The sequence below is a fragment of the Macrotis lagotis genome, chromosome 3 (assembly GCF_037893015.1).
Source record: "Macrotis lagotis isolate mMagLag1 chromosome 3, bilby.v1.9.chrom.fasta, whole genome shotgun sequence".
Classification (NCBI taxonomy): Eukaryota; Metazoa; Chordata; class Mammalia; order Peramelemorphia; family Peramelidae; genus Macrotis; species Macrotis lagotis.
The window spans coordinates 67,489,060-67,516,003 of NC_133660.1; the positions used below are offsets into that span (position 1 = coordinate 67,489,060).

At 37.4% G+C, this 26,944-nt stretch overlaps 1 protein-coding gene across 3 annotated transcripts in view; it reads left to right on the plus strand.

Annotated features, from left to right (window-relative positions):
- The window catches only part of FAT1 (FAT atypical cadherin 1), a 170,871-nt gene that overhangs the window by 67,113 nt on the left and 76,814 nt on the right, over positions 1 to 26,944 (plus strand). For all 3 annotated transcript variants that reach the window (XM_074228791.1, XM_074228793.1, XM_074228792.1), the window contains exon 3: positions 11,507 to 11,821. In XM_074228791.1, the coding sequence (XP_074084892.1) occupies positions 11,507 to 11,821 (315 nt within the window). The remainder of the gene's footprint in view (positions 1 to 11,506; positions 11,822 to 26,944) is intronic.

Sequence of the window (26,944 nt, forward strand, 5' to 3'; positions counted from 1 at the left end):
CAGGACTTCATTTCTTTCTTCTTCCTCAAATGGCTTATCAAATACCAAGGGAGAGTCCAGATGCATTTCACTGACATTGATAATACGACTAAGCCTCAGAAATACTGGCACATCTGTTCCTTTTTGTGGCTATTAGTTTTCCTTACAGTTTCATCTCTAAATGCTTTGGGGAGTCATATGCTTTGTTCATGTCTCACACCAAGCTTTTTGTTTTCTTCTTTTCCTCTCCCACTGGCAGGTACTGTTTTATGAGTTGATGCTGCTCCTAATCTTCTTCCAGGATCATCCTCCTTCAGATATTTAGCCAATGAACTTGTGCCCTTGACCCCCATATCTTTCTCTTTATGGCAAGGAAAACAGCTATTTTGTTACTGAGGTTTTTTCTGAGCTTGTGACCATTGTAATAGTTGCTTAGAAGAGTAATAATAGTTCATTTCTATGACAGTTTTTTCAGTCATTTACTCAGAACAACCCTGTGAGCTGGGGAGGTGTTGCAGGTAGTGTTCACACCCATTTTACATTCAGATGAGATAACTGATCTTCAGGGGAGTTGATACCTTTTCCAGCACCATAGTGTGTGAGCTGGGATTTGAACACAGGGCTTCAGGCTCCATTTTTAGTGGACTTAGCTGCTTCATCTCAATTCTTTAAAAAAAGAATAGAAGTATAGCTGGTTTATGATCGTTTATATGAGCTTAGCCCATTTTCCAATTGGGTGGGCTGTATTCAAGTTATCAGCACCATTAGTTTACAGTAGTCAGTGGTAGAATGATTTATTCTTGAAACCCTGGGTTGAATCATTTATTTGTGCAGCCAACTTTATACTGTTGTATATAAAACAGTGCTGATATCCAGACTGAGAAAACAACATCAACCTACATTTAATATCCTGATTTTGTAATACTGGCATTAATGAATCCTTCTAGAAAGAAAATGTGTGATGAATTCAGCCTTCAAGTATGTTGGCATAGGAGATGAAGTTCTATTTTAAATTACACTGTGTGTTTGTTTTCCCCTCAGTTCTGGTTCTGTTTCTGAATGCATTTTAAATGAGTTTCCATAGTGACATCTGATGGTGGTCTTGAAATCCTAAATAGTATGTTTGGAATGAGAGGCATTCTTGCTTAATATAATTCAAGATTTTGTGGTTCTTTGGAATTATTTCCTTATATTGTAGTAATCATTTCCTCCCTATCTACCTCTCACTGAATGCCACCATTGTAACTTTAGAATCATACACTAGTTATATTGGAATTTGTAATAATATAATCCTATTCATATAATAGACTAGGTCAAATTTTTCTTTTGTGGGCACAATATGGCCTATCTATATGCCCTTTTTACCTGCCTCCACCATGTGTTCCTTCCCACTGGCTTCCTGTACCCTCCTCCTTTCAATGGGGAACTCATTGTATTTGATGATTCAGGGTTTTATTCTCCCTGTGCCAGGGCCTCCGGGCTTCTAACTCCATTCGGCCCTGTTCACAACCTTGCATCTAATTTCTTTCTGTGTACTTCTTTGCCCACACTTTCCATCAACTCAGTCTAAATCTGATTAGCTCCTGCCTCAGAAATGTTAGGAGAGTAAATAATGAAGGGAATACATCTAGATAGAAACAAAAAAGGTCAGAGAAGGAAAGTTGCAAACTTGGAGAGGAAGGAGGCAAGAGACAGGAGGAATGGAAAGATGTTCATAGGTATACAAGAAGGTATATATTGAAGAATGAGAGTGGCAAAGAAGCATTTGTGTGTGGGGGGGTGGAATTAGAGAAAGGGTCTATGAAAATGGTAAAGGTATGATGAAGAGGATGAATAAGACTCATAAATGAAAGGAGGCAGGAGAAAAAGAAGATAATGGATTGAAATAAACAGAAATGAGGCTTGAATTAAGGTAAATCATTCTTCTAAGTCTTTGTTCACAGGCTTTCAGTTAGCCTTGTCCATTTGCTTTCCCCTCATGGAGATTATCCAGTCAGTTGTCCCATCTTATCGATTGTCTCTACAGTGTATCCTTTGGGCCTTCATCACTTCCTACTTGAACTCTATCAGTAATCTTCTAATTGGCTTCTGTGGCTCTTGTCTCTTCTCTGTTTCTAGTTCATCATCCATGAGCTGCCAAATTGCTATTTCTCAAATGGAGATGTGAACATGATACTCTATTAAGATATCTTTAGAGGCTCTCTATTACTTCTGGAATAAAATATGGAATCTTCAGCCAGGCATTTAAAACTCCTCACATTCTATTTTCTAAGTCCCTTTCCATTCCTATTTCATGTACTCTTTGTTCAGATCAACCTAATATAGCTTCCTATCTGCATTGTTCCACCCCACTTCCACAGCTTTTAGACCCATGGTTCTTTGCAGTCCTTCACCTTTGTAGAATCTTTTGCTTCCATCAGCTCACAACTCAGGTGCCACCTGACCTGTCCTGATCTCTCCAGTTATTGAAATGTTTCTTCTTATTTCTTTTCTTCTCCTCCTCCTCTTTCTTTTTTCCTCTCTTTAACTTTTCTCTCATTCTTCTCTTTGTCACACTGTCACACACACTTTGATTAACTTAGTGCTATGTTCCACATACTTATATTTACTTACACTTTATGTTTACCTGTGCATATGGCACATTCTGTCAATAGAATGTAAACTCCTTGGGTAAGGATGTAAGGTCTTTTGTTTTGTTTTGTTTTTGTCTTTGCACCCCAGGACACAACAAATGAATATTTATTTGTTGAATGATTCTAGAGTAGAAGATGAATTTCCTTCTCATTTCATAGCTAGAAATCTGTAAGTTTCCAGCTTTGAATGGAATCTAATATCTTGGAACTAAAGATTTCTCCTATCCAAATTTAGGATCTTTTTAGGGCCCTAGCAGACTTTAGTCTACAATCTTTTTACAACCTCATCAGCCAGGGGATATATTTGTATGTTTACTGTTTTTTCCTTTACTCTTTGAGAACCAGAGACTATTTTATTTTTTAATCTGTGTATTCCCAGTGCCTGGTTCATTATTTTCCAACGTAGTAGCTTGTTTTGATTGTTTGACTTTTTAAAAAAATTCACTGATGCATCTTGTTATTTTCCCAAGGACATTGATGTTTCTCCTTTCCCCTCCTCCCTAAGCTTGGTAACAAAGGAAAACAATGAAAGAAAACCAATCAACATGAGAGCCAAATCTAGGGTACCTGTCCTAGTCTGTGACCCTGGACAAATCAATTCATTTTCTGGGGCCTCCTTCAGTTCCCTTCCATGTAAAATGAGGAAGTTGGGCTAATTGGCTACTAAAGATCTCTTCTTACTCTAAATTAAGGGTTCTTGGAGACTTGTAAATTTGCTTAAATTTTTTTCCAAAAAAAAAATACTATTTTAATTTAATTGATTTCCTCTCTAATCCATTGTATCCTGTAATCCTTCACCTCTCTCCTGAGACAAGGAGTATGTACTTCATTATCTTCTCATTATCTTCATTGGAGCAAAATATATAATTTCATAAAGATAAAAATCCCCTAAATTTCCTGAATCCCAGTGTTGTGCTTTCCCAACCTACATATCCATTACCATCTATTTGAATGTAGGCATATATCTTTAATTTGAAAAATATGAATGAGATATACATCCTGACTTTTTTTTAATCTTAATTGGATAAGATTCTGTTTCTTGGGAGCTATTGATACATATGCTAATAGCAAGCCATTTTTTTAGGATGATGAAAAGCATAAAATGGCTGGCACCATAAGTAATTAGAGGACTAATCTTCAAAAGGAGAAGCAATGGAAGCATCCACACACTCTGTCTTCTTGGAAAATTTTTAATACCTTCCCTGTCAAACAAATTACATGATTTTGTTGAGGCCTTGGCAAAGAACTGAGACTAACATATGTTCATTTGTTATGCTTGCATATCCTTCATTTTGATGTTTGGAAAATCTCATCTATTTCAGTCGTCTCATCTTTTGAAGAGAGATGATGTCTTTTTGTTATCATTCTCTGAGTCTCTTAATGTGGGTGACTAGGGTGACTTTATTGTGTGGAGTTAACACACATCAGTTTATATTCTAAAGAAATTAGAAAAAGGACTATATACTTCCTCCAGAATCAGATTTAGAGCTGGAAATGCTTTAGAGGTCTCTTAGTTTAGTCCCCTCATTTTACAGATGAGGAAAAAGTTAAAGTCAGGCAAAGGATACTCTTTCCCTAAATTTATGATTTTCTGTCATTCAGTTCTGGTTAAAGTAAAAAATAAGAGCTAACAGGACTGGAATTTTGCTAGAGCAAACAAACTAGTTAGTTTTGATGTTGGACTCTGCTGCTTTTGAGAGGCAGTGAAGAATAGTAATTTGCATGTTGGATTTGGCATCAGGAAATTGAGCTCAAATCTTGCCCAGATATTAACTAGCTCTGTGTCCATAGGCAAGTTTTGTCACTGTCCTGGGCCTTCCTCAGTTTTCTCCTCTAAAATGAGGAAGTTGGGTGAGATGGCTTCTGAGGTGTCTTCTTAAGTCTACATCAAGGGTTCTTAACCGGGGGTGGGGTGTTCTGAAAACGTGCTTATTTTTTTTTAAATAATAATTTCAATTTAATTAATTTCTTCTGTAATTCTTTATATTCTATTTTGTGTATTTAAAATATTATTTTGAGAAAAGATCCATATGCCAGACTTTCTGGGGAGGGGGGTCTAGGACACAAAAAAGGTTAAAATCTTGCTCTCAAATGTACTCCCTGATTCTTTAATCACTTTGAGTTTTTCGCTATTTATAAGGTGATACAGTAATACTTTTCCTTTCTTTTGTTGTTCATCCTACTCTTTGGAGTTTTCTTGGTAAAGATGTTGGTGTGGTTTGTCTTTTCCTTCTACAGCTCCTCTTTGAGGCAAATAACTGAGGAAAACAGGGTTAAGTAGTTTTCTCAGGGTCACACAACTAGGAAGTGTCTGAGGCCTGATTTGAACTCAGGAAGATGAGTCAGGAAGATGCATCCAGACCTGGTGTGTTCTATTCCTTAGATCATTTTTTTTCTTGGCAAGGCAGTGGGCTTAAGTGTCTTACCCAAGGTCACACACAGCTAGATTAAGTGTCTGAGACTGGATTGGAACTCAGGTCTTCTTGACTCCAGGGCCACGGGCTCAATCCACTGCCTTCCTTGTACCATCTTTTAAAAGAAAGCCCTTTGTTTCTTTAGAGACCAATAAGAATCAGTGAAACATTATTAAGTATGATTATACTTCTAAATAATTGTCCTTCATTCACCCCCTCCCTCTTTACCTTCTTGCTTCTAAGAATCATTTACCAGTTAAAAACTTTTTTTTCTCAAAACGTTAGAGTTATTAACTGTTTTTAGGATCTGAGGTCTAATTTCAACCATTTAGTAATTAAACTAGTCCAGAATTCTTTTCAGTCTACTGTTCTTTCTCAGAGAGATAGATTTGAGGACTGGAACTGGTGGTAAGTGTGGTATGAATGATGAATTCCCCCCCCCCCAAAAAAAAAGCATGGGTTCTTAACTCTGTGTCTGTGTGTTTGTGTGTGTGTGTGTGTGTGTGTGTGTGTGTGTGTGTGTGTGTCTGTGTGTGTCTGTGTGTGTCTGTGTGTGTGTGTGTGTGTGTGATGAAACTCAGGAAATCATTTATGGATTGGAAAGGACAGCAATAATATTTACTGACTTCTTAATAATAGGGGTTATAATGCCCCTTCTATCTATGCTAGAATTCCTTGATGAAAAGGATGTAGATGTGCAGAGGGCTGGCAGTATGCTCATTTGGGAGTCTAAGGCATTAGACCTGGAAGATCATCATTTCAGGAATTAACACATAGCTTACTGCAATTGGGAGAGATAAAGGAGTCTGGTAAGGTCATAGAACGTTAGTGGAAATGGAGCCTTCAGGTGGAGAACTCTAGAGAGACACCCAAATGTCTGAAGCCAGATAGGACCAGTACTCAGTCTAGGAGCCTAGAGCAAGTATATAAGGGCAGGAAGGATAGTCAGCATTCAAATAAATAGGCCAGTTTGGGTTCCAAGGAAGTACCAGGCCAGAACAGTTGGGGAGTGGGAGTTCCAGTAGGCAGATTGGTTTTAGAGTCTGGGAAATCAGCCCGGACAGATTGGTTCTGTTGGACATGCTTATGGCTATTGATTATAGGAAAGAGTCTGCCTGTTCTTGGTCTTGGGATTATGCTACTACCTGCTGTGTCTGGGCAGGTAATCTTTTCTAGTTGTGTGCCAGCAGACCCAGTGAGACAGGGCTTTATAGATACCAAGGTATCCTGAATAAAGCAGAGCTGGAGAGCTAGGCCTTTCATGAGAGCCCTGACAGAGATTTAAAAGATTAAAAAACCGAATACCCAGTACTAATGCCAATAAATAATTTTGTATCAAGTTATTTTTTTATTTTGGAATTATTTGTAGTTTCTTTTATTGTGATACAAGTACTGTACTTTCTGAAGTAATTGAAAATAAATTAAAATAACACTGCAAAACTAAAGGAAATCTTTCAGAGTACCTAAGTGACCACTTGGAATGCATGTCTGAGGGGTCCTAGTTGTATTTTTAAGTGTATTAAGGAGAGATTGTAGGAGGGGAAAACTGGGGAAGAGGAGGCATTGACAATTGCATGTTGATAACTTATTCTCCAATCTTCAGATGTTCTTACTCTGAAAAGCTCAGGATAATGATGAGAAAAAAAAACTTGTGAACAAATAGCTTCTTTCAGATATTAGCCTGTTAGGAGTTGATTATAGAAGCAATGAAGGTTGAAAGCAAGAAGAAAATAATAAAGATATCTGCCTTTGGGGATAACATTGTTGAGATGCTAGTAGTTTGATTTCCCTGGGTTACAGGGCTCTTCTCTTCAATTTATTCATCATTGTTCTTTATAACAAGAACAATATCAGTTTCTTCTCCCTCTTTTCCTCCTGCTCTCCCCTCCTTTTCCTTCCCCCCCCCTTTTTAATATTTAATATTTATTCTCATTTTGTACAAATGTTTTTTATACATTAATAAAATATTCTTGTTTAAGAGTAAACAGAATACCCCCTCCCCCCAAAAAATATAGACTCACTTGAGTGATAAAGTAAAGGGGAGAAAAAAATTAAAATTAAAAAAAAATAATAGTAATTGTAGGCATGGTCAGGTGGCACAGTGGATGGAGCACCAGCCCTGGAGCCAGGAGCACCCAAGCCCATATCCTGCCCCGTACACCCAACAATCACCCAGCCGTGTGACATGCAAGCCACCCAAACCCCACTGCCCTGCAAACCCCCCCCCCCAAAAGAAAAAAAAACCCAAAATAAAATAAAATAGTAATAATAGTAGGGGTGGCTAGGTGGCAGACAGAGCATTGGCCCTTGAGCCAGGAGCACCTGGGTACAAATCCGGCCTCAGACACCCAACGATCACCCCGCTATGTGGCCCCAGGTGGGCCACCCAGCCCCATTTGCCCTGCACCCCCTCAAAAATAATAATAATAAAATATGCTTGAGTCTTTGTTCCAACACCAACAACTCTGTCGCGAGTGGGTCACATTCTTTATGATAAGTCCATAGCAAAAGTTACTTCCATATTTTTACACTGTTGCCATTGCTGATCGCAACTCCCTCCTTTCATATTTCTCCACTACCATGTACTATATTTTCTCTCTCCTTTCACTCGTGACTCTGCTGTAGCGTAGCTGAGTGGCACAGCAGACAGATCCCTGGTCCTGGGGCCAAGAGGCCCTGAGCCCCCATACCACCCCTTAGGCCCAGCATCCACTTGGCCCTATGGTCCTGGACAGGCCTTCCAATCCCATCCCCTTCTAAGAAGTCAAAAGGAAAATGTGTTATATCTGACCACTCTCCCCCATGGTCCATCCTCTCCTTCATCACTCACATCACCCCCCCTTCCCCCTGTCCCCCCTTCTTACTCCAGATGCCTATACCCCATTGAGTATATATGCTGTTTCCTCTCCTAGCCACCTCTGATGAGAGCAAAGGTTCCCTCATTCCCCCTTGCCTCCCCCCTTCCATATCATTGCAATAGCTCATTGTAATAAAAAAAATCTTATTATATGAAATATCTTGGCCTGTTCCCTCTCTCCTTTTTCTTTCTCCCATTACATTTCCCTTTTTTTTCTATTGACTCCATTTTTACACCGTATTTTATCTTCAAATTCATCTTTCTCCTGTGCTTCAACTATAAAAGCTCCCTCTACCTGCTCTATTTACTGAGAAGGTTCATATGAGCATTATCAGTGTCATTTTTTCTATGCAGGAATACATGCAGTTCATCATCATTAAGTCCCTCATATTCCCCCCTTCTCCTCCAATCTCCATGCTTCACCTGAGTCCTGTATCTGAAGATCAAACCTTCTGTTCAGCTCTGGCCATTCCAACAGGAATATTTGAAATTCCTCTGGTTCATTGAAAGTCCATCTTTTTCCCTGGAAGAGGACATTGATTTTTTGCTGGGTAGTTGATTCTCGGTTGCATTCTAAGCTTTTTTGCCTTCTGGTATATTATATTCCAAGCCCTATGAGCTTCCAATGTAGTTGCTGCTAAATTCTGTGTGATCCTGACTGCAGCTCCACGATATTTGAACTGTGTCCTTCTGGCTGCTTGTAATATTTTCTCTTTGACTTGGGCGTTCTGGAACTTGGCTATAATATTCCTAGGGGTTGTTTTTTTTGGGATCTCTTTCTCAGGGGCATCGGTAGATTCTCTCCATTTCTATTTTGCCCTCTGCTTCTAAGAATATCAGGGCAATTTTCCTGTAGTAATTCTTTGAAAATGATGTCAAGGCTCTTTTCCTGATCATGACTTTCAGGTATTCCAATAATTTTTAAATTATCTTTCCTAAGTCTGTTTTCCATACCAGTTCTTTTTTCAGTGAGATATTTCACATTTTCTTCTAATTTTTCATTTTTTTTGGTTTTGAAGTATTGATTCCTGATTTCTGGTAAATTCATCAATCTCCCTGAGTTCTATTCTTTGTCTGAAGGATTTGTTCTCCTCAGAGAGTTTTGTTATCTGTTTTTCCACCTGACCGATTTTGCTTTTTTTTTTAGTTTTTTTTCATTTTTTTTCAAAGCAAATGGGGTTAAGTGGCTTGCCCAAGGCCACACAGCTAGGTAATTATTAAGTGTCTGAGACCGGATTTGAACCCAGGTACTCCTGACTCCAAGGCCGGTGCTTTATCCACTACGCCACCTAGCCACCCCTCAATTTTGCTTTTTAAAGCATTCTTCTCCTTAATAACTTTTTGAACTGTTTTATCCATTTGACCTAAGCTGGTTTTTAGCATGCTATTTTCTTCAGCATTTTTTTTGGATTTCCTTGACTAAGCTGCTGACTTCATTTTCATGTTTTTCCTGCATCTCCTTTCTTTTCCCAGTTTTTCTTTTAATTCCCTCATTTGATTTTCAAAGTCTTTTTTGAGCTCTGTCATAGCCTGAGCCCAATTTCTATTTTTCTTATAGTCTATAGATGCAGGACCTTTTGCTTCCTCATCTTCAGACTCAGTATATTGATCCTTCTTGGGTTCATAGATAATGTATTTCTCAATGTTGTTTCTCTGCTTGCTCCTTTTCCCAGCCTAAGACTGTTTTTTGGGGTGCTTTCTGACCTTTTGGGACACTTCCACAAGGGTCTCAGTGTGTGAGGCTCTGTCCTCCCTCCTGGTCTGTGAATGACCATAAGCGCCCCCCTCTGCCATGGGGCTGAGGTGGGGGGGTGGCCCTGCTGTTCTATGGAGGGCTTAGACTGCGATCAGGATCTGAATGTGGTCAGAGCCCCAGAGTCCTGTTCCAGGGGCAGAGCACAGAGCTTGACAGTCTCTCTTCAGTCTCCTCCCTAGGCCCAGCACTCATGTCCTGGGGGCTCCTGCTTACTGGTTCTGCCTGCTTCTGTTTCCTGGATCTGGAATGCAGTGGCCAAGCAGCTCGCTGTGTGCCCTGAGGGCTGGGCTTCACATGCTCGCTCTGGCAGAGGTCCCCCGCTGTTCCCCCACTTTGTGCCCAGTACTCCTGGGGTGCAGCTCAGGAGACTCCCCCACTGCTGTGAGCCATGGCTCCCAGCACCCTGGGGCTGCCTCCGGGAGGCTGAAGTTCTTTGGCTCCGGCGGGCCACCCCTCTGGCGGGCCGCCCCTCCAAACTTGGGGAGCAGAGCCTTTCTGCCCTTTTCCAGGTTACCTTGAGTAGGAGAACTGCCTCACTGGGTCCCTCTGTGGGTTCTGTCTCTTGAAAATTTAGTTAGAGTCCTTAGTTCCAAAGATTTATGAGAAAGCGCCCAGGACAGGATGCACTCTTGTTGGCTCCGCCCCCTCCCCCCCCTTTTTTTGCAAGGCAATGGGGTTAAGTGGCTTGCCCAAGGTCACACAACTAGGTAATTATTAAGTGTCTGAGTCCAGATTTGAACTCAGGGCCTCCTTACTCCAGTGCCAGTGCTCTATCCACTGTACCACCTAGCTACCCCTCCTCTTCTTTTCTTCACCCCTGTCCCACTTTTGAGTCTTATTATCTCATTTGGTCCTCTCAATAGTATAAATATAATTAGTCCTGTTTTTTCAAGGAATGAAACCCATTATGTTCAGTTAGGTTGTCAACTTACTTAAGTCACCGAGCAAGTAGGTATCCTGGGTGGAGTTTGAATTCAAGCCCAGTACAGCTACAAGCTGCCATGCTTTAACTTTAGATTGATCCTCTAGACACAGAGTCTAGAGTCATCTTAGAGTGAAAGAAGGGCACCTGAAATTCTAATCCAACACCAACATTTATTAAATTTGTGGACATGAGCATATCACTTATCCTCTCAAACTCTCCTGTCCTCCTCTTAGGGGACCGTAATAGCGGACCTATGGTTTCCCTGGTTCATAGAATTCTTGGTGAGGAAACTCCCTCTAGTAATGCCAGTCAGCACCTTCTTTTCAGCTTACACAGGCTATCCCAAAAGTTTTAGTGCAGTCAACACTTGTACTGTATATAGAATTGAGTCATTGACTTGTCCAGGATCATAAAGCCAGTTTGTTTCAGATCTTGAACATAATTCTTCCTGGCTTTGAGATTGTCTTTGTACACAATGCCATTCTGCCTCTCTTTTTGGTTTTATACTTGATCTGAGGGAAAAAAACCAAAAACAATAAACCTTTGTAAAGCAAGATGTAAATTATTATTGGAATATGTGTTCTCTAAGACCTTTTTCAACTTTGATTCATATCTAGTGTGTGGTCCCCTAATTGAGAATTTCCTTCCCTTACTATTGGTCCATGACCATATTCATTAATTTTCCCATCATTAGAAAGGCTATTCAGAACTTCATGTTAGAGTTCCTCCTACTGCAGAGTTGGTGAACCAAATGAAAGCCTACAAAGGCTGCCCTCTTCAGTTCTGTTCTCTCCACTCCCATCCCCCAACCCTAAGCAATAATCACATTTTGATCCATTTGCACCCCCCCCCCAACTGTCAGAATTTTTGGAAGTGGTGAATAAAAGTTGCTGACTGGCTTTCCGAATGGCGTTTAATGATTCTTCTCTGTTTCCTTTCTAGGTATCATAGAGACTGCTGAAAAGTTGGACCGTGAGACTGTCTCCCATTACTGGCTGACAGTCTTTGCAACAGATCAGGGTGTTGTGCCTCTTTCATCATTCACTGAGATTTATATCGAAGTTGAGGATGTTAATGACAATGCACCCCAGACATCAGAGCCAGTTTATTATCCAGAAGTCATGGAAAATTCGCCCAAGGATGTGTCTGTTGTGCAGATTGAGGCTTTTGATCCAGATTCTAGCTCTAGTGACAAACTGACCTACAAAATAACTAGTGGAAATCCACAAGGCTTTTTTGCAATACATCCCAAAACAGGTATGTACAGTCAATGATTTTAAATTCATTTTTATGAAAGTCTTAAAAGTAGAAACTATTCTTCCCATACATTACCTGACTATTCACAATAAGTATCTGATGGAAACCAAGTAAGTCTTGTTCACTTTTTTAATGATAGGTGAAATTGAGGCTCAAAGAGGAGTTAAATCATTGACCTCAGCTATCAGGACTAAGTCTTGAATCTTGATTGTCTGCTTTATTGTCCTTTGCTTTTTCCATCATTGTTCAACTGCCAGGCATAGTAAAAAGCAGGGGATTAACTTTATTTACAGGAAACTTTAAGATCACAGTGACAGTTGTGTTGGGGTATGGTCTGAGAGGGAAATGGACAGTGACATTTAACAATAACAGTCTCTCAGTGACAGTTGGCAGTTTCATCATTTTCTTAAATACTCAAGTATCACTTTTCACAAAGAGTTTTATAACATTGCTTACTAAAAGGTTTTATAACATTGCTTATTAGGTGAATTAAATTTTCAGATAAACTCATTTTATCTTCTGGCTTGGAGACTTGCTTTTGGTAGGATTTATCTCTAATAGGAAGGTATCTATCTTAGTAGAAAACAGCATGAGGTGGGATAGTACCCGATTTGGAGTCAAGGAGTCCTGGCCAGTTTCAGTGTCCTTCTTTTAACCCATATTGGCTTTGTGACTTGACGCTAATCACATAATTCTCTCCATGTCTTCAGCAGCTAAGAATATAAGTTGTGGAGTAGAATAAGTAGAAATTTCCTCATTATCATTGCTTGTAACAATGAACTGATCCATCTCAGTCCCCTAGAGCAGGAGGGAGGAATGTTTGGGTTGTTGGCAGTATAAGGCCTGTGAAATCATTTGGTCTTGGCACTGCCAAGACAATTGCAGGTGGGACTCGAAATTCAATAAATCTAGGAGCTTTTTAAAGTTGCATTAAATAAATATTTGACCAAATATAGCCCCTAATTTTTAAATTTATAATTTTGTATGGTCTGTGAATGATGTTATAAATGACCTTTGGCAGAAAAAAAATTTCCCGCCCCTGCTTTAGAGCATGGATGTCCAACTTTTTAGCTCTTTTAGGCAGTACCACCCAACAAAACCTTGTCAAAGGCCACAGGTGGAATTTAATGCTGGATTATTACTACAGTGTATTCAATATTACTGAGTATAGTAATAAAATGTAATATTGAATGAATCAGCTTTCAGGGTCTGCAGGTCATGGGTTGCACACCTACCCTAGAGGAAGAATGTTTAACTTGACCATGATGTTCTTTAGTTTTTGTTGGTTTTACTCTTATAGTTTGCAGGTTATACAGCTTCCTCCTTTTTGCACAGATAGCACAGATTTGGAAGTGGCATGAAGGGGAGAAAGATTTCCTACTGTAACTCTTTTGTTGTTTATTTTACCCATTTATCCAGAAATGTTAACCAAACACCGTGATGTAACAGTAGACATGACAGTTTATTTGTAGGAAAAAAAGAAAGAAAAAAACCTAGTTAGCAGATTAATTGCCTTCAGTAGATCTAAGCACTGAATAGCTTTGGTTGACCTCGCTGTTCGAATCCACATGGCATCGTCTCCTATCTTTCAATGAGACTCCCAATAGACAGTATATGAAAAATGATGTTTGTTTAAAAGTCCTTGCCACATTATTCTGAGACCTTCAGAGTAAGGGCGTCTGAAAGTATCTGATTGAGATGTATGTACAGTCTCTTGCCATTTTAATTAGACTGTTTACTTTTTATAGACACAGGAGGTTTTTGCTTAGTATGCTTATTTTGAAGACTCATTCAGAGAAACAAAATATGTCAGAACTAGAAAGTATCTTAGAGAGAAAGCATACCACAGTGGAAGTAGAATAAGCATTTATATAGCATTGTGTTGAATACTTTGCAAATATTATCTCATTTTATTTTCACAGTAGCTGTTGTTATTTTCATTTTTATAGTTGAGAAAACTGGCAGGCAGATGGTGCATGACTTGCCCAGGGTCACACAGGTATCAAGTGACTAATTTAAACCCATTTCTTACTGACTTTTGGTCTAGAATTCTGTCCACTACATCACCTAGCTGCCACGATGGAAAGATCAATGAATTTGGAGAGTAAGAGAGTTCAGTATAATGCAGGAGAGTAACATAGGGTTTTTTTTTGGGGGGGGGGTGAATTTCCTTTAGAATTCTTTTGTATAGTTGAATATTGTGTAATGCAAGTTTATCAAAAATGAAGACTGTTTGCATGTGAATAAATAATATTGGTACAACATCCCTTTCCATGTACCTGTTTCTCCCTGCGAAGATCTTAAACTGAGATTTAGTGAATGTGTAATAGCTTCTCTAACAAAGTTGACTTTGTTTTTAGGTTTTTGCAAGGCAATAGGGTTAATTGGCTTACCCAAGGCCACACAGCTAGGTAATTATTAAGTGTCTGAGGTCAGATTTGAACTAAGGTTCTTCTGACTCCAGGGCCAGTGCTCTATCCACTGTGCCACCTAGCCCTCCTGACTAATTCTTAAATTTATTATGTGACTCAATTGTACTCCTTGAATTATACTTAGGTTTGCATATTCCCCAAAACATTGTTCTTAAACTATAAGCATTATAGCTTAAGAACATTTTAAAAAACTTTTATGGGGAAGTTCTCCCTCCCCACCTTTAGATTTTAATTTGTCCCTATTTAATTTGTTACTATTTAAACTCAAAACCAAAAACTATGGTCGTAGCATTTATTGAGATTTTAAAAGATAAATTTTTATGATGGATGCATTTTGGCTTTTACAGTACCATTATTTTTAGGTAATCTACCCATTCTATTAACATTTCTCCATTGTACCAAAGAAGGAATAATTTATTGAATATAGCCATATAGCCAATACTATTATTAAGGCTAACAGCATTTTGTCCTTCCCAATTCCTAGAATTTTTGTCAAAGCGAGTGTGTTATATTTCATTATTCTTTTTTAGGTTTTTACAAGGCAAATGGGGTTAAGTGGCTTGCCCAAGGCCACACAGCTAGGTAATTATTAAGTGTCGTGAGACCAGATTTGAACCCAGGTACTCCTGACTCCAAGGCCAGTACTCTATCTACTGCACCACCTAGCCGCCCCTATTTCATTACATCTTAACCAGGACCGTTATTGGTTTATAGTTACTCAGACCTTAAATTTTGATTTGGTTGTTTATCATGTTGTACTAATATTATGTATTCTTTGGTTCTTCTAATCTCACTCTGCATCAGTTTGTAAAACAATCTTCCTATATTTCTCTTAATTCCTACATCATTTGTTACTATTCAATAATATTCCATTATTTATTTACTCCAGTTCAGCCATTCCACAATGAATAGGTTCCCTCTTTGTTGTCCATTGATGTCACAGAATTACTGTGATTTTTGTAGATTTTAAAAATCTAATATGAGAAGCCACAGCCTATGAGACCTCTTCTAACTCCTTTGGGGATGGAGGATAGTAGGTGCACAAAAGAAGGCTTACTATATCTACTGAGGTCACCTAGAGTTAGAACTGGAAGGGACTTAAGAGACCATGTAATCTAGCCCTCTCATTTTTTAGATGATGAAAATGAGACCAGGTACCAATAGAGAAAGAAAAATCAGCCCTTAAGGAAAAAAACCCACTAAAACTCTGCTGAATTTACCAGGTGGCAAACTTCCTACTCTTAATTTATATTGCAAGGGTAGATGACATGAGTACTTTAGAGGTTTAAAATCATTGGGAGAAATGAATGTGGAAAGATAACCAGGTGTTTGGAAGGAATTTTGAGGAAGAAAGATTTTATTGTCTTAGTCAAGAAAGAGAAATTGGAAGGAAAAACCTTGAGATACAAAGAAGAGAAACAATTATTTCCTCCATTCAGATATTGTTTACTACTAACCCTGTAATGTTATTTTCCCCATGCATCTTATTTCCCTTTTTTCAGATTAGTATGAGTTACCTAGGGGGATGGGTAGTGTTCCATGTTCATAACCTTTTCCAAAACCACACAACGGTAGCATAATATAACCTCTTAGAGGAAGAGGAGGAGGAAGCAAAGAAATAAAAGACAGTCTTTTGGCAAGGATTGCCAGGGGTAAACTAGGAAAATTTCATTGACCCCAGGGTCCCAGTAAAATGGTGGTAGCTCTCTGAATTGTTTGTCATGCCTTTGAACAGACATGTGATTTATGTGACTGGGCCACCTCTCCTTTTGAGTATCTACATTTTAACATCTCAAGAGAGAACTTCCTCCTGAGAATTCTAAAACATTAACTTCAATGAGAACAAGGAGTCAACAAGCTAACTGTGGAAGAGAAAATAAATGTAGCTGGCTGGCAAGAGAGCAGGGGAAGTTATTGGATAGGTTTTACAGGCAGGGTTTGTTCCCCCCCTCCCAAATCTAAAGGTAGATGATAGTGGAGAAGAACATCATAGTTACTTTGAAATTCATGTTAAGAAAAGTTGTGTATTACATTTCCAAATTTGCCTTTATCATATACCATGCTAAGGCTGGAAAATACTTAGCTTTCTTAAATTCAGTATGTTTTCGGGAAATAATAAAGAAAACTATGTTTTTACATAGGGATATTTCAATGGCATAGAAAAAATAGTTTCACCTTATTGCACTTTTAAGAGTTCCTGAACCATCCAGCAAAGTATATGGTAATGCTCCTTACCCCCACCCCTCCACATTTAAATTAGTTAATGATCTCTACTTCCAAAAAAATTTATAAACACAAGAAATTGTGTTCTTTGAAAACCTAAAGAAGGTTTGCATCTAATACAGAAATGTGTTCAGTAACCAAGTATAATTTGATAGTAGCAAGATGGTGAAAACAAAACAAAAAAAATAAAAAAAATTGCAGATGAACATGTGGATAATTAATTTATCATGAAGCAGCTTGGTCATCTCATTGGTTATATATCTGATTAGTTACTTCCCTAGGGAGTAAATCACTAGACTTAAAAGTGAGAAGATATAAAATATCATTTCAACTTTTCTTTAGTTCTTGGGCAGAAATCATATGTACATTCTGGCATTTTATTGGCACTTCATAAAATAAAAAAACCCTTATGGAACTTTGCAAGGGTTCCATTTTATGGATGAAGAAACTGAAATCCAGAGAATCTTCTGGTTCTTTCATTCCATTTGTCTTTCTTTTCACATTAGTGATCTTAGAAATAGATTATTTTCTAAAAGTACTGACCCCAGAGTCAGTAATACCTGATTTCAGATCTGGTGTCTTACTGCATTTCTGCTCACAGACTGGCCAACTTGTCATTCCTTACATATATTTCTCCTTGCCTTTGCTCCATCTGTCCTTTTACCATATCCTTCCTCATAATCTTCATTTCTTTCAATGCTTTAAGGATGTCTTAAAGGTTAAACTCAAATGCTAACCCAAGGAGGCCCTTCTTGCTCTCCCTATATGGTAATGTCTTATTCTCTGAAATTACCTTCCATCTACAATGTATGTATATTGTCTGTACCTATTTCTGCACTGCTTGTCTCTACCTTTGGAATGTAAACTCAAGTGGCAAGGGACAGTTTTCACTTTTTCTTGGCATCTGTGCTTAAATAAGTGCTTGACAAAGTCATGTTGATTGAGTGATCCCTATTAAATTTCTTCTAACTAGATTTGGCTTATTTTCTAGGTTTTGAATAGGCCTTTTAAAATTCCACTTCTTATAAAATATATTTTAACTTTTTGCTCCAGCTTGTGTCATCTTAGAAATCTTGTATGCATGTTATGCTTTGGAGGTAGCTAAGTGGTGCATTGTATAGAGCACCGGCCTTGGGGTCAGGAAGACTTGAGTTCAAATCCTGCCTCAGACACTTAATAATTACCTAGCTGAATGACCTTGGACAAATCACTTAACCCTATTGCCTTGCAAAAAAAAACACATTGTGCTTCCAATCAAATCATTAATGAAAAATGCTAAACAAATCAGCCTATAGTTTGAATCATCCATGTTCTTCCATTTCTTGTGCTCCGGTAAGACATTTGCTCATCTTATAGTTTTGGGTAAATCTTTCTTAACTCCATGTTTTTTCAAATGTGAATGAGAGCAATTTAACAGTTCTTTTCACTATCTTGGGGAAATCATCCAGGCTCAGTAAATTAAATTACAATCACTGAAGAAAGCCCTAGGTGTCACAATCTCTTTGTTTACCTTAGGATTTCAATATTATTATTGACAATATTTTATCCTTTCTTTTCCAACCTGCAGGTGCTTGTGCTTTCTGTCCCTAGCTCATTCAATTAATGCTGCCATCCCTAAAGTGATCCTCTTCCTCTTCAATTTTGTCTTTCCTGTTTCCATTGAATCCTCCTGAATTCTCCTGAAATCTCTTCTCTAGAATGTCTTTATTCTTTATCTGATTTGGGACATAATCTTTGATCTAATTAGTGTTATTTGAATAAGATGTGTTCTACTGTTGTTTTTTAATCTTGGATCTCAGTGCATTAAGATTTCTTTATTTTGTTTACTGCTTATAATAGGGACATTTACTTCAGCATATTTGAAATCATGGTATTACTATTTTTCCCTCCACCTGGAAATTTTCTTTTGTGACTTTTGTGACACCTTCACTGATATCTTTCTTCCTGTGTCATATCTGCTTCTCTCTGTGGTATCTGGCTTAGTAGTTGAATAGGAGCTATTTTGTCTTTCTCCCCATTTCAGTTTAAATTCCTCTGGAGAGATGTGCAAAGTTTCTAGTAAATATATTCTATCATATCTTTCCATTAGATGCAAATCCCTCTATCTTAACCTAGTTCACAGATCCAGATCCCCTGCCTTCTTAGCTAAATACTTGCTTCCTGTATCTATACCCCTTTATCTTTTAAAGTTTGTACTTTGAATTAGTAATAATGCTGAAAATACCATCTTCTCCATTTACATCTTCAGTTTCCTGCTCTAAGATTCTTTCATAATCCCAACTTTTAAAGATTCTTTTTGACATTATCAGTTGATTCATCAAAAGTTAGTATCGTTGTTAGGTTGACAAGTCTTTCTTAAGAGGCTCTCAATCATATGCTGTTTGCCTGTCCTGGGAAGACAGCATGTTTCTTTATTATTCATGTCACAGTGACATTTGTACTCCTCAGCACGAAGTTGCCTTTGTCAAGACTGTATCTTCCTGTGCTCAGTAGTGGATGTCCTCTTTACTGGAAGCCCCATGGAGCACAGAAAACTGCTTTTGATTTGGAAGGTCTAGTTTTTTTCTCTCTGGGAAGAATCTGGAATTGATAACATACCTCATATGTATATATCTGTGTGTGTGTATACATATATATGTATGTCTATCTATATCTATCTATCTATCTATCTCTCTCTCTCTCTCTCTCTCTCTCTCTCTCTCTCTCTCTATATATATATATATATATATATATATATATATATATATATATAGAGAGAGATATAGAGAGAGAGAGAGAGAGAGAGTGAGAGTGAGTGAGTGTCTGGGGATAGTACTTTTCAGGCTTTGTGCTAAAAGAAATACAGAGAAAGACAAAAGATGGTCTTTGCTCTCAAGGAGCTCACTGGTTAATGAGGGAGTGAGGGAGACAACACATAAACAGCTATGTACAAGCAATATATAGACTGGATAAAGTAGGGATAATCCTAGAGGAAGGCAGGAAAATGAATTTGCATTTCTTGCACCTGTAGTTTATTGATTCCAGAAGGAACACATAGTGTTTTCTGTACAAATCATTGGAATGTGCAAATTCAACATAGCATTAATCTAACTTGGTTTGTTCTCAGCAACTATATAAACAGTGTAAAATGATTAGGTTTTGTAGAAATATATGCTTTTTGCGTGAATAAAATTTGATGAGGGAACTCTAGAGTCAAGTCTTAGGTTAGAATCTAGCTCAAAAATGTTTCCTGAATCCATCTATTCAAGAATTTCATATCATAGTATATTTAAAATATAGTATTTACACATGCTTTAAGAGTAAAAAATGTTTCAAGATAATCTAATATACCAACTTTACATCAATATAAGAGATTGTTTAAAGAGATTTCTTTGGCTAACATTGAAGAGGGACAGGTTACTGATTTAGTTTTAAACATAAGATTTGGTTGTGGATCAGTGGAGACAAAACAAACCTTTCTCAGAAAGGAGACAACATTGTAAGAGGAATGGGACTGAATCTGGTGAACTTGGTAAGGGTTGGTGGGGGACAGAAAGATTTAATTGAAAGTTCTGCTGTTAGACTGAAGACAAGAGTTCTGATGGTGTTTGATCCTGGCTCTAGGAAGAATCTAAATTTTAGATTATAAACTTAAATGGATTTAACTAGCTAGCCTGCTATATGTATTTAAGTATTTTGATTAGTGCTTGAAATGTTACTAAAACATGTAAGGCTTATATATCTTCCTGGCTCCCAGACAGATTGGGGAGATAGATGAGCTAGCTCATAATTTTGTTTCTGTGTATTTGTGTGTATGTGTGATTTAATTAGTCTGAGAACTTCCAGGAAGGAAATACCCTCTAACAATGCAAATTTGCAATTGTTTTATAACTTAATGATAGTAATAGCTAATATTTATTATAGTACTTTACAATTTTCAAAACAATTTATATATATATGTGTATATATATATATAAAATCTCATTTGATCCTCAGAATATTTGTTCTTAAACTTAATAATAGCTAATATTTATTATAGCACTTTAAGATTTTATAGCATTTTCCTATATTATCTTTTTGATCCTCACACCATCCCAGAAGCAGTTGCTGTTGCTAACTCCATCTTACAGATGAGTAATCTGAAATTCAGAACTTTTAAGTGATTTTGTCCAAGGCTACATATCTAGTAAATGTCTAAGGCAGGATCTAGTAAGTATCTGAGGCAGGATTCAAACTTGAGTCTCATAGATTATAGGTTTAGTGCTCTGTGTATCTGGTGCATCTTAAATAAACGCCTTCTGGCCTTGGAGAAAGGTACATGAGATAGAGTGATTTGTCTAAGTCACATAGTAATTGTCAGTGGTGGGATGGGAGTCCAAGTCTTCCTAACTCCTGTATAAACACATATAAAGGGATTTAGATTTTTCTTTGTATTATATGGTTTTGATTGTCAATTTTGGTTATGAATCTTTTGGTGACATTTTAAATTTTCATAAAAGCTTCTAATAATAATTTATAATTTTAACCTTCATTAAGATCAATTCTGCAGAAGTTCAAGAAAATGCAAGAAACAAGTAGGGGGTGTTAATTGGCAGAGTATTGCAGCTATAGCTTTTGATGTTTTTCTGGTCAAAAAGCAATATTCTACAGTGGAGGCTATGTCAAGGACAAGGAGAGAGGGAGCCTTGAACAGATAGGGTCACTGTGAGCTGGCCTTAGGCTTTTTTTAGCTAAGAGCAATTGAAGCAAACTTAGTACATTATTGTACAATATCATTCTCTTCTCCCTCACCAATAAAATAAAATAAAATAAAAACTTAGCATGGTATCATTTTGAATTTACATTGGCAGTGGCATTCAGTTTATCATAATTGGTAGATAATTTTGAAATTTTTGTTGCTATTTTTAGAATGTACACTCTTTTAAATTCTCTCTTTACAAGGACCAGAATGCTTAAAACACAAATCACCTTCATACTGCTGAATTAATTTATATATATGTGTATGGGGACTGAAGTTGATGTTGGAACAGTAATTTCTTTGGTATAGCCTTCTCAGAAAAGGAAACTTCTCTTCCATTTTAGGTCCACACTTTTTTTTTCCTTTTTAGGTTTTTGCAAGGCAAATGGGGTTAAGTGGCTTGCCCAAGGCCACACAGCTAGGTCCACACTTTCTGTGCAAATTGTAATCTTAGAAAATTGACTAGAGCAGAGATGTCAGCTTATTGCTGCCTAAACCAGATTAGAATGCAATTGTGAAATTTGACAAACTACAATAATAAAAAAAAATAAACCATAGATCATATTATATTTTACAACTAAGTCTCTATATAAGAGGACCTTTATGCTTAGTTTAGTAGGTCCTGTTTCTGTCATGTTTGGACATCCTTGGCCTAGAACACTGCTTTGCTAATCTGAAAAAGTTTAGTAAAAACTTATTTCCAGGTCTAAACTCTCTTCTTTCTTCTTGCAGCTTGTTAACAGTTACTTACCCGGAGATTGCCAGAATTTTGCTTTCATTTTTTTTTCAAATAGAAGTCAAGAAAAATTGATTTGGTAATGAATGAAAATCTGTTTTGCTGGAATCTATATAATATAGATAGATACTTAGATAGAAAGATAAATAGATCTCGATATATAGATTAAGGAATTCATTTGCTTGTTAACTAAATCAACTCTGATTAATAATGTTGACTATTTTTCTCATTTCAAAGTTATAATTTAGAATGAAATAATATATAGACATTAATCTTATTTTATGTTAATGCTTGTAAATTTTATTATGATTGTATTTTCAGATATTTACTAATTGAGAAATAATTAAAGCTTAAAATTTTTTATTATGTATTTTCTCTTCTAGCAGTTATTTCACTTGCCTAGCCCCCTAAAATATTTTTCCATTTTATTCAATTGAATTTTGCAAATTTTTAAAAGTTTTTAGAAACATTCACTAAGTGAATTTTAAAATTGCACCAAGCTGAAAATTTGATAAGGCAGATCTCTTTGAGGATGACCAAAATGTTTTTTTAAAGGGAGTTTAATATGTTAGCACATGTGCTATTTATTATTTATGTTTATAAAGAAGCTCTTTTAAAACTCAGATTTTCCTGAATCCCTGGCTGATAGTCTTTCCTAGGGCCACCTAGTTGCCTTTAGGGCCAGATTTTTAGACTCAAGTTTCATTTTTTCATAACTTTTGTCAAATATAGCACCCCCACATTATTTTTCCTTTATTATCAAAAACCTTTAATGATTGCTTAATGTTAGGCATATACTATTATATTTGATTGTTTGTTACCTTTTGATAGTGTTGTAGCTTTGGTCAATAGATATAGTGTCTTTCAGGGCTTAAGACACTGTAAAATCATAAAATGCAAATAGCCAACAAGTAGAATAGATAATTGCTTATGCCTTAGTACTGTATCAATTTACAACCAGTTTTTCTTGTTCTGAACAAATAGCAGTTACCTTGTGGTTGAAATAGCAAATGAATAAAGCACATTGGGAAATAATGATAGTTGCAAATGACTTCCGAGGATTTCCGGTAATCTCACATATCAAGGAAGGAAGGAAATAAAGGCTCTGTGGCTTTACAATGATGGTGATTCATATTTTCTACAAATAAGTTTCTATTGTTTCCTGACTCATGATCTGGTTTTGAAGTTATCTGAACATTATCTGCATTCATTTTTCCAGACTTTTCAGGAATTTTCACAGAGTAAACTTTCTGAAAGGTCAGAAATTTAGCTATGAAAGCTAATTGCAGTCCTTTTCCAGGATACTCTTTTCCACTAATGTATCGCATCATATTCCTTTAAACAGTAGCAAACATTTGTTACTTATTGGATACAAGGCCTTGTTTTGGGGGCTAGTGATGCAAGGTAACATATCCTGTGACCTCAGGGAGCTTATTTCATATTAGGAGAGGATACATTAAGAGAGTTTCCTTTCAAACAACATAAAATATGAGAAGATTCAGAAAGGGCAGCATAGGAAAAATCTCAGCAGGAAACTATAATTGATACCAGTAGAAATAGTGAAGGCGGCATAGTGAAGAAATATTATTCTCCACATTTGGACTGGACTAATTCTGTTCTTGTGTTATTCATTCTGATTGTCTTATGTTTTCAAGGAGAATAAGGTATGCCATAAGCAAAATTGGGTTGCATTTCAGGAGACCAAGTAGTATCTTCATTGGCCTGGGCACTTAAGTCAATAGAGCTGGTCTAGGACTCTGTTTCTTTCTCTATAAAGTGGTTTTGGATTTGTAAGATTATTTTAATAGAACCCCAGTTCGAACTCTACAACTTCAAGAACAAATGACAGCTGTCTAGATTCCAGTCCCAGCCAGATTCTCAGATAAGACCAGAGGGGCCAAACAGAACTCCTTCAAGTATCTGTGGATATATAGTTTCCATCTTGGAAGATGGAATAGTCTTTAATGGTCCTGATTGGAAGTTGTCTATACTGATAGGTAATTTGCACTTTAAAAAAAACAATTTAGACTTGGGAGAGGGAGCGAGACCTTTGAAAATTCAGTTCCAAGGGGCGGCTAGGTGGCGTAGTGGATAAAGCACCGGCCCTGGAGTCAGGAATACCTGGGTTCAAATCCAGTCTCAGACACTTAATATTTACCTAGATGTGTGGCCTTGGGCAAGCCACTTAACCCCGTTTACCTTACCAAAAAAAACCTAAAAAGAAATTCTGTTCCAATTCGGCATTGTGAACAATGATTCTGCCAGCCCTGCGGTAGTAACTCAGTCCTTAGTCTAGTCTGGGCAGGGAACCACCTCTTGTTGCCAGTCATGTTATTATTAACTAAGTACTTAACCAATGAATGTGAGAGGGGTGGACTTGGGGGAAAATGACCCTAACCTTCCCCTATTCTACAAATGGCAGTGGGAAAAAACTGAAACAGCAAAGTTTTGGTCCTTTATCTGTTTTCCTCCCCCTACTTTCCTCTCTATCAGCCCACCTGTTCTATCCTTTCTTCATCTTCCCCCTTTTCTCATACCCTCTGTTGGGATTTAGCAAAGGTTATGTCAAACAGTTTAATGCTGAGAATATTTTCTTTTCTACAAAGCCTTTTTAGGCTCAGATCCAAAGAGTAAAATCAGCCAAAGATTTGAGGAAGAAGAAACCACTGTCATAGAGAACAATGGTGTTTTCATTGCAGTCTTTGCATAAATAGAAGTATTGTGGTCTATAGAACTATAGTGTTTTTCTAGTTTCAATCTTATTGAACAAATTAGTTTCAAATGTAGCTTTAAAAATCAGAATATTTGGTAATTTAGATTTTATAGCTCTCCTACTAACTAGTTGTATGGCCTCTGGCAGACAGGTCATTCAGCCTCCCTAAACATGAGTTGCTTTATCTCTAGAGGGAGGGGTTAGATAGGATGACTTCTGAGGCTCCCTTCCTGCCCTAAAATTCTACACTCTTTTTTATGTCTCTAATTTTGTCTCATTTTGCTCACTAGAAAGTGCTGCTTTCACACTATTCCCAACAGCATGGATTCCCATGACAACTAAACAAACCTCCATGGGGTGGGAGTGGGAGGGATAGTTAAATTTATTTTCAACCACTATCTGATTTGTTTTAGACTTTGGTCACCTAAACTAGTTTGCATTTTAATGATGTTCTGGGGCTTCTCTTTAAATCAGATTAAGTGTGTGACCAATTTTCAATTATTCTTCTTATTGATTCTAAGTTTCTTGAGGACAAAGGTTAATTATTTTTCATATCTATAGCCCTGGCACCTAGCACAATGACTAGCCACAGTGGTAGTGGTGAAATTCAGAACCTGGTGATCAGAACTGTGACATCATGCTGAGGGGTTGCAGTTATTAAAGGATTAAGAGTTATTCTACGAGTAAGACCCTTGGGTGATTCTCTGTTGCTCCAGAAGGGAAGACTTGCCCTCCTGGATTCCAGATATATGAACATCTTATCTTATTTTTTTTCCTAGTATTTTGAATCTTGGGAAAGTAGTCTGGGGGAGGGGAATAGGAGGCTGTAAGCATACATGTCTGTGTTTAAACTTCTCTTCCCTGGGCTTATGGCACCTTTCTCATCTTTTCAGGGTTGGTTTTTCTATATTTGGTAATTCTCTCAAGGATAAAGATTAGATAACTCTAACTTAGTTGTGGCATCTGTCTTAGACCCAACCTCTGAGTGTGTTTAATAGACCCCATACATAATAGTATCTTGTACATAGTAGGCACTAAGTTATTTTTGTAAATTGCTTGAATTTAAATTTACTAAGGTCAGAGTGTTTAAAGAGAGTCCTAAAAAGACTAGACAGGAAGAATAAGACTCTTCCAAATTGTGTTCCTAAATCAGAGGTAGTCAGGAGATCCTACTCACAACCTTGGCAGCTTCTGGAAATTGCTTGTTCTTGTTTATGAGAAGGCTGATCCTGACTCAGCCACTATTTAGTTTAGTATTCAGGGTGTTATCTGCTGAGTCAGCCTTGCTCTTAGAGCTGGGTTTATTTGCTTTGGCCTCGGGAGCCGGACATTTAAAAAAAATTCTTTTGAACTTTGTGCTTTCTGAACTATCTTGGGTACTAAATGATAATGTAGAAAGAACAATGAATATCATTCTTTTGAAATCGTTTCTCAGTTAAATTGGGAGTTTACTATACTGGGATTTCTTTTCTTTCTTTTTTAAGACTGTTAATTTCATTTTATGTAGCACTTTTCACTTATATTCTGGAGGATTGTGTTGTGTTATCCATTTAAAGAAGTGACCAGGCAGATTGTCAGGGATTTTAGGACTTGCTTCTATTCTGGGGTAGGGTGACCTGGCTACCACCTTGGGCATCTGAGAGTCAGCTAAAGATACTATGTCCAGTGTCTCAGTATTCGCTCGAGTTTTTCTATGTCTTTTCTTACCTGGGATTGTGTCTTTGGAAGCACATGGTACATACCTGTTTTAGATAATCACAGAATCACAAAATATATAGTTGGAAGGAACCTTATCCCTTGTCTGAAAGGACTTTTACTATATCCCAACAAACAGAAGCTCGATCTCTGTTTGAAGACCTCCTAGGAGAGGGAATACTGCTTTTGAGATTCCCATTCTACTTTTAGTCCAATTACTCCTTCTTTGTGGTTTTCACTCATTGTCCTTGGTTCTACCCCTCTTGGACACAATAACAAATTCCTTCCACTATTAGGAAACCCTCAGATTCTTAAAAGACCACCATCATGTCCCTTTCAGAGATTATATTGTAAAGCCCTTAGCATAATAGTTTGCCCCTACAAGGTGTTTAATAAATATTTGTTCCCTTTCTGTCTTTTCTGTTAGGAACACTGAAAAAATAATTCAGGGGCAGCTTTGTGGCTCAGTGGAGTCAGGAGAACCTTAGATCAGATCCAGCCTTAGAAGCTAACTAGCTGTGTAACCCTGGGCAAGTCATTTAACCTTGATTTTCTTCCCTTCTGTGCCCCAAATAATAATCCAGATTTTAGCTAGTAGTATAAGGAA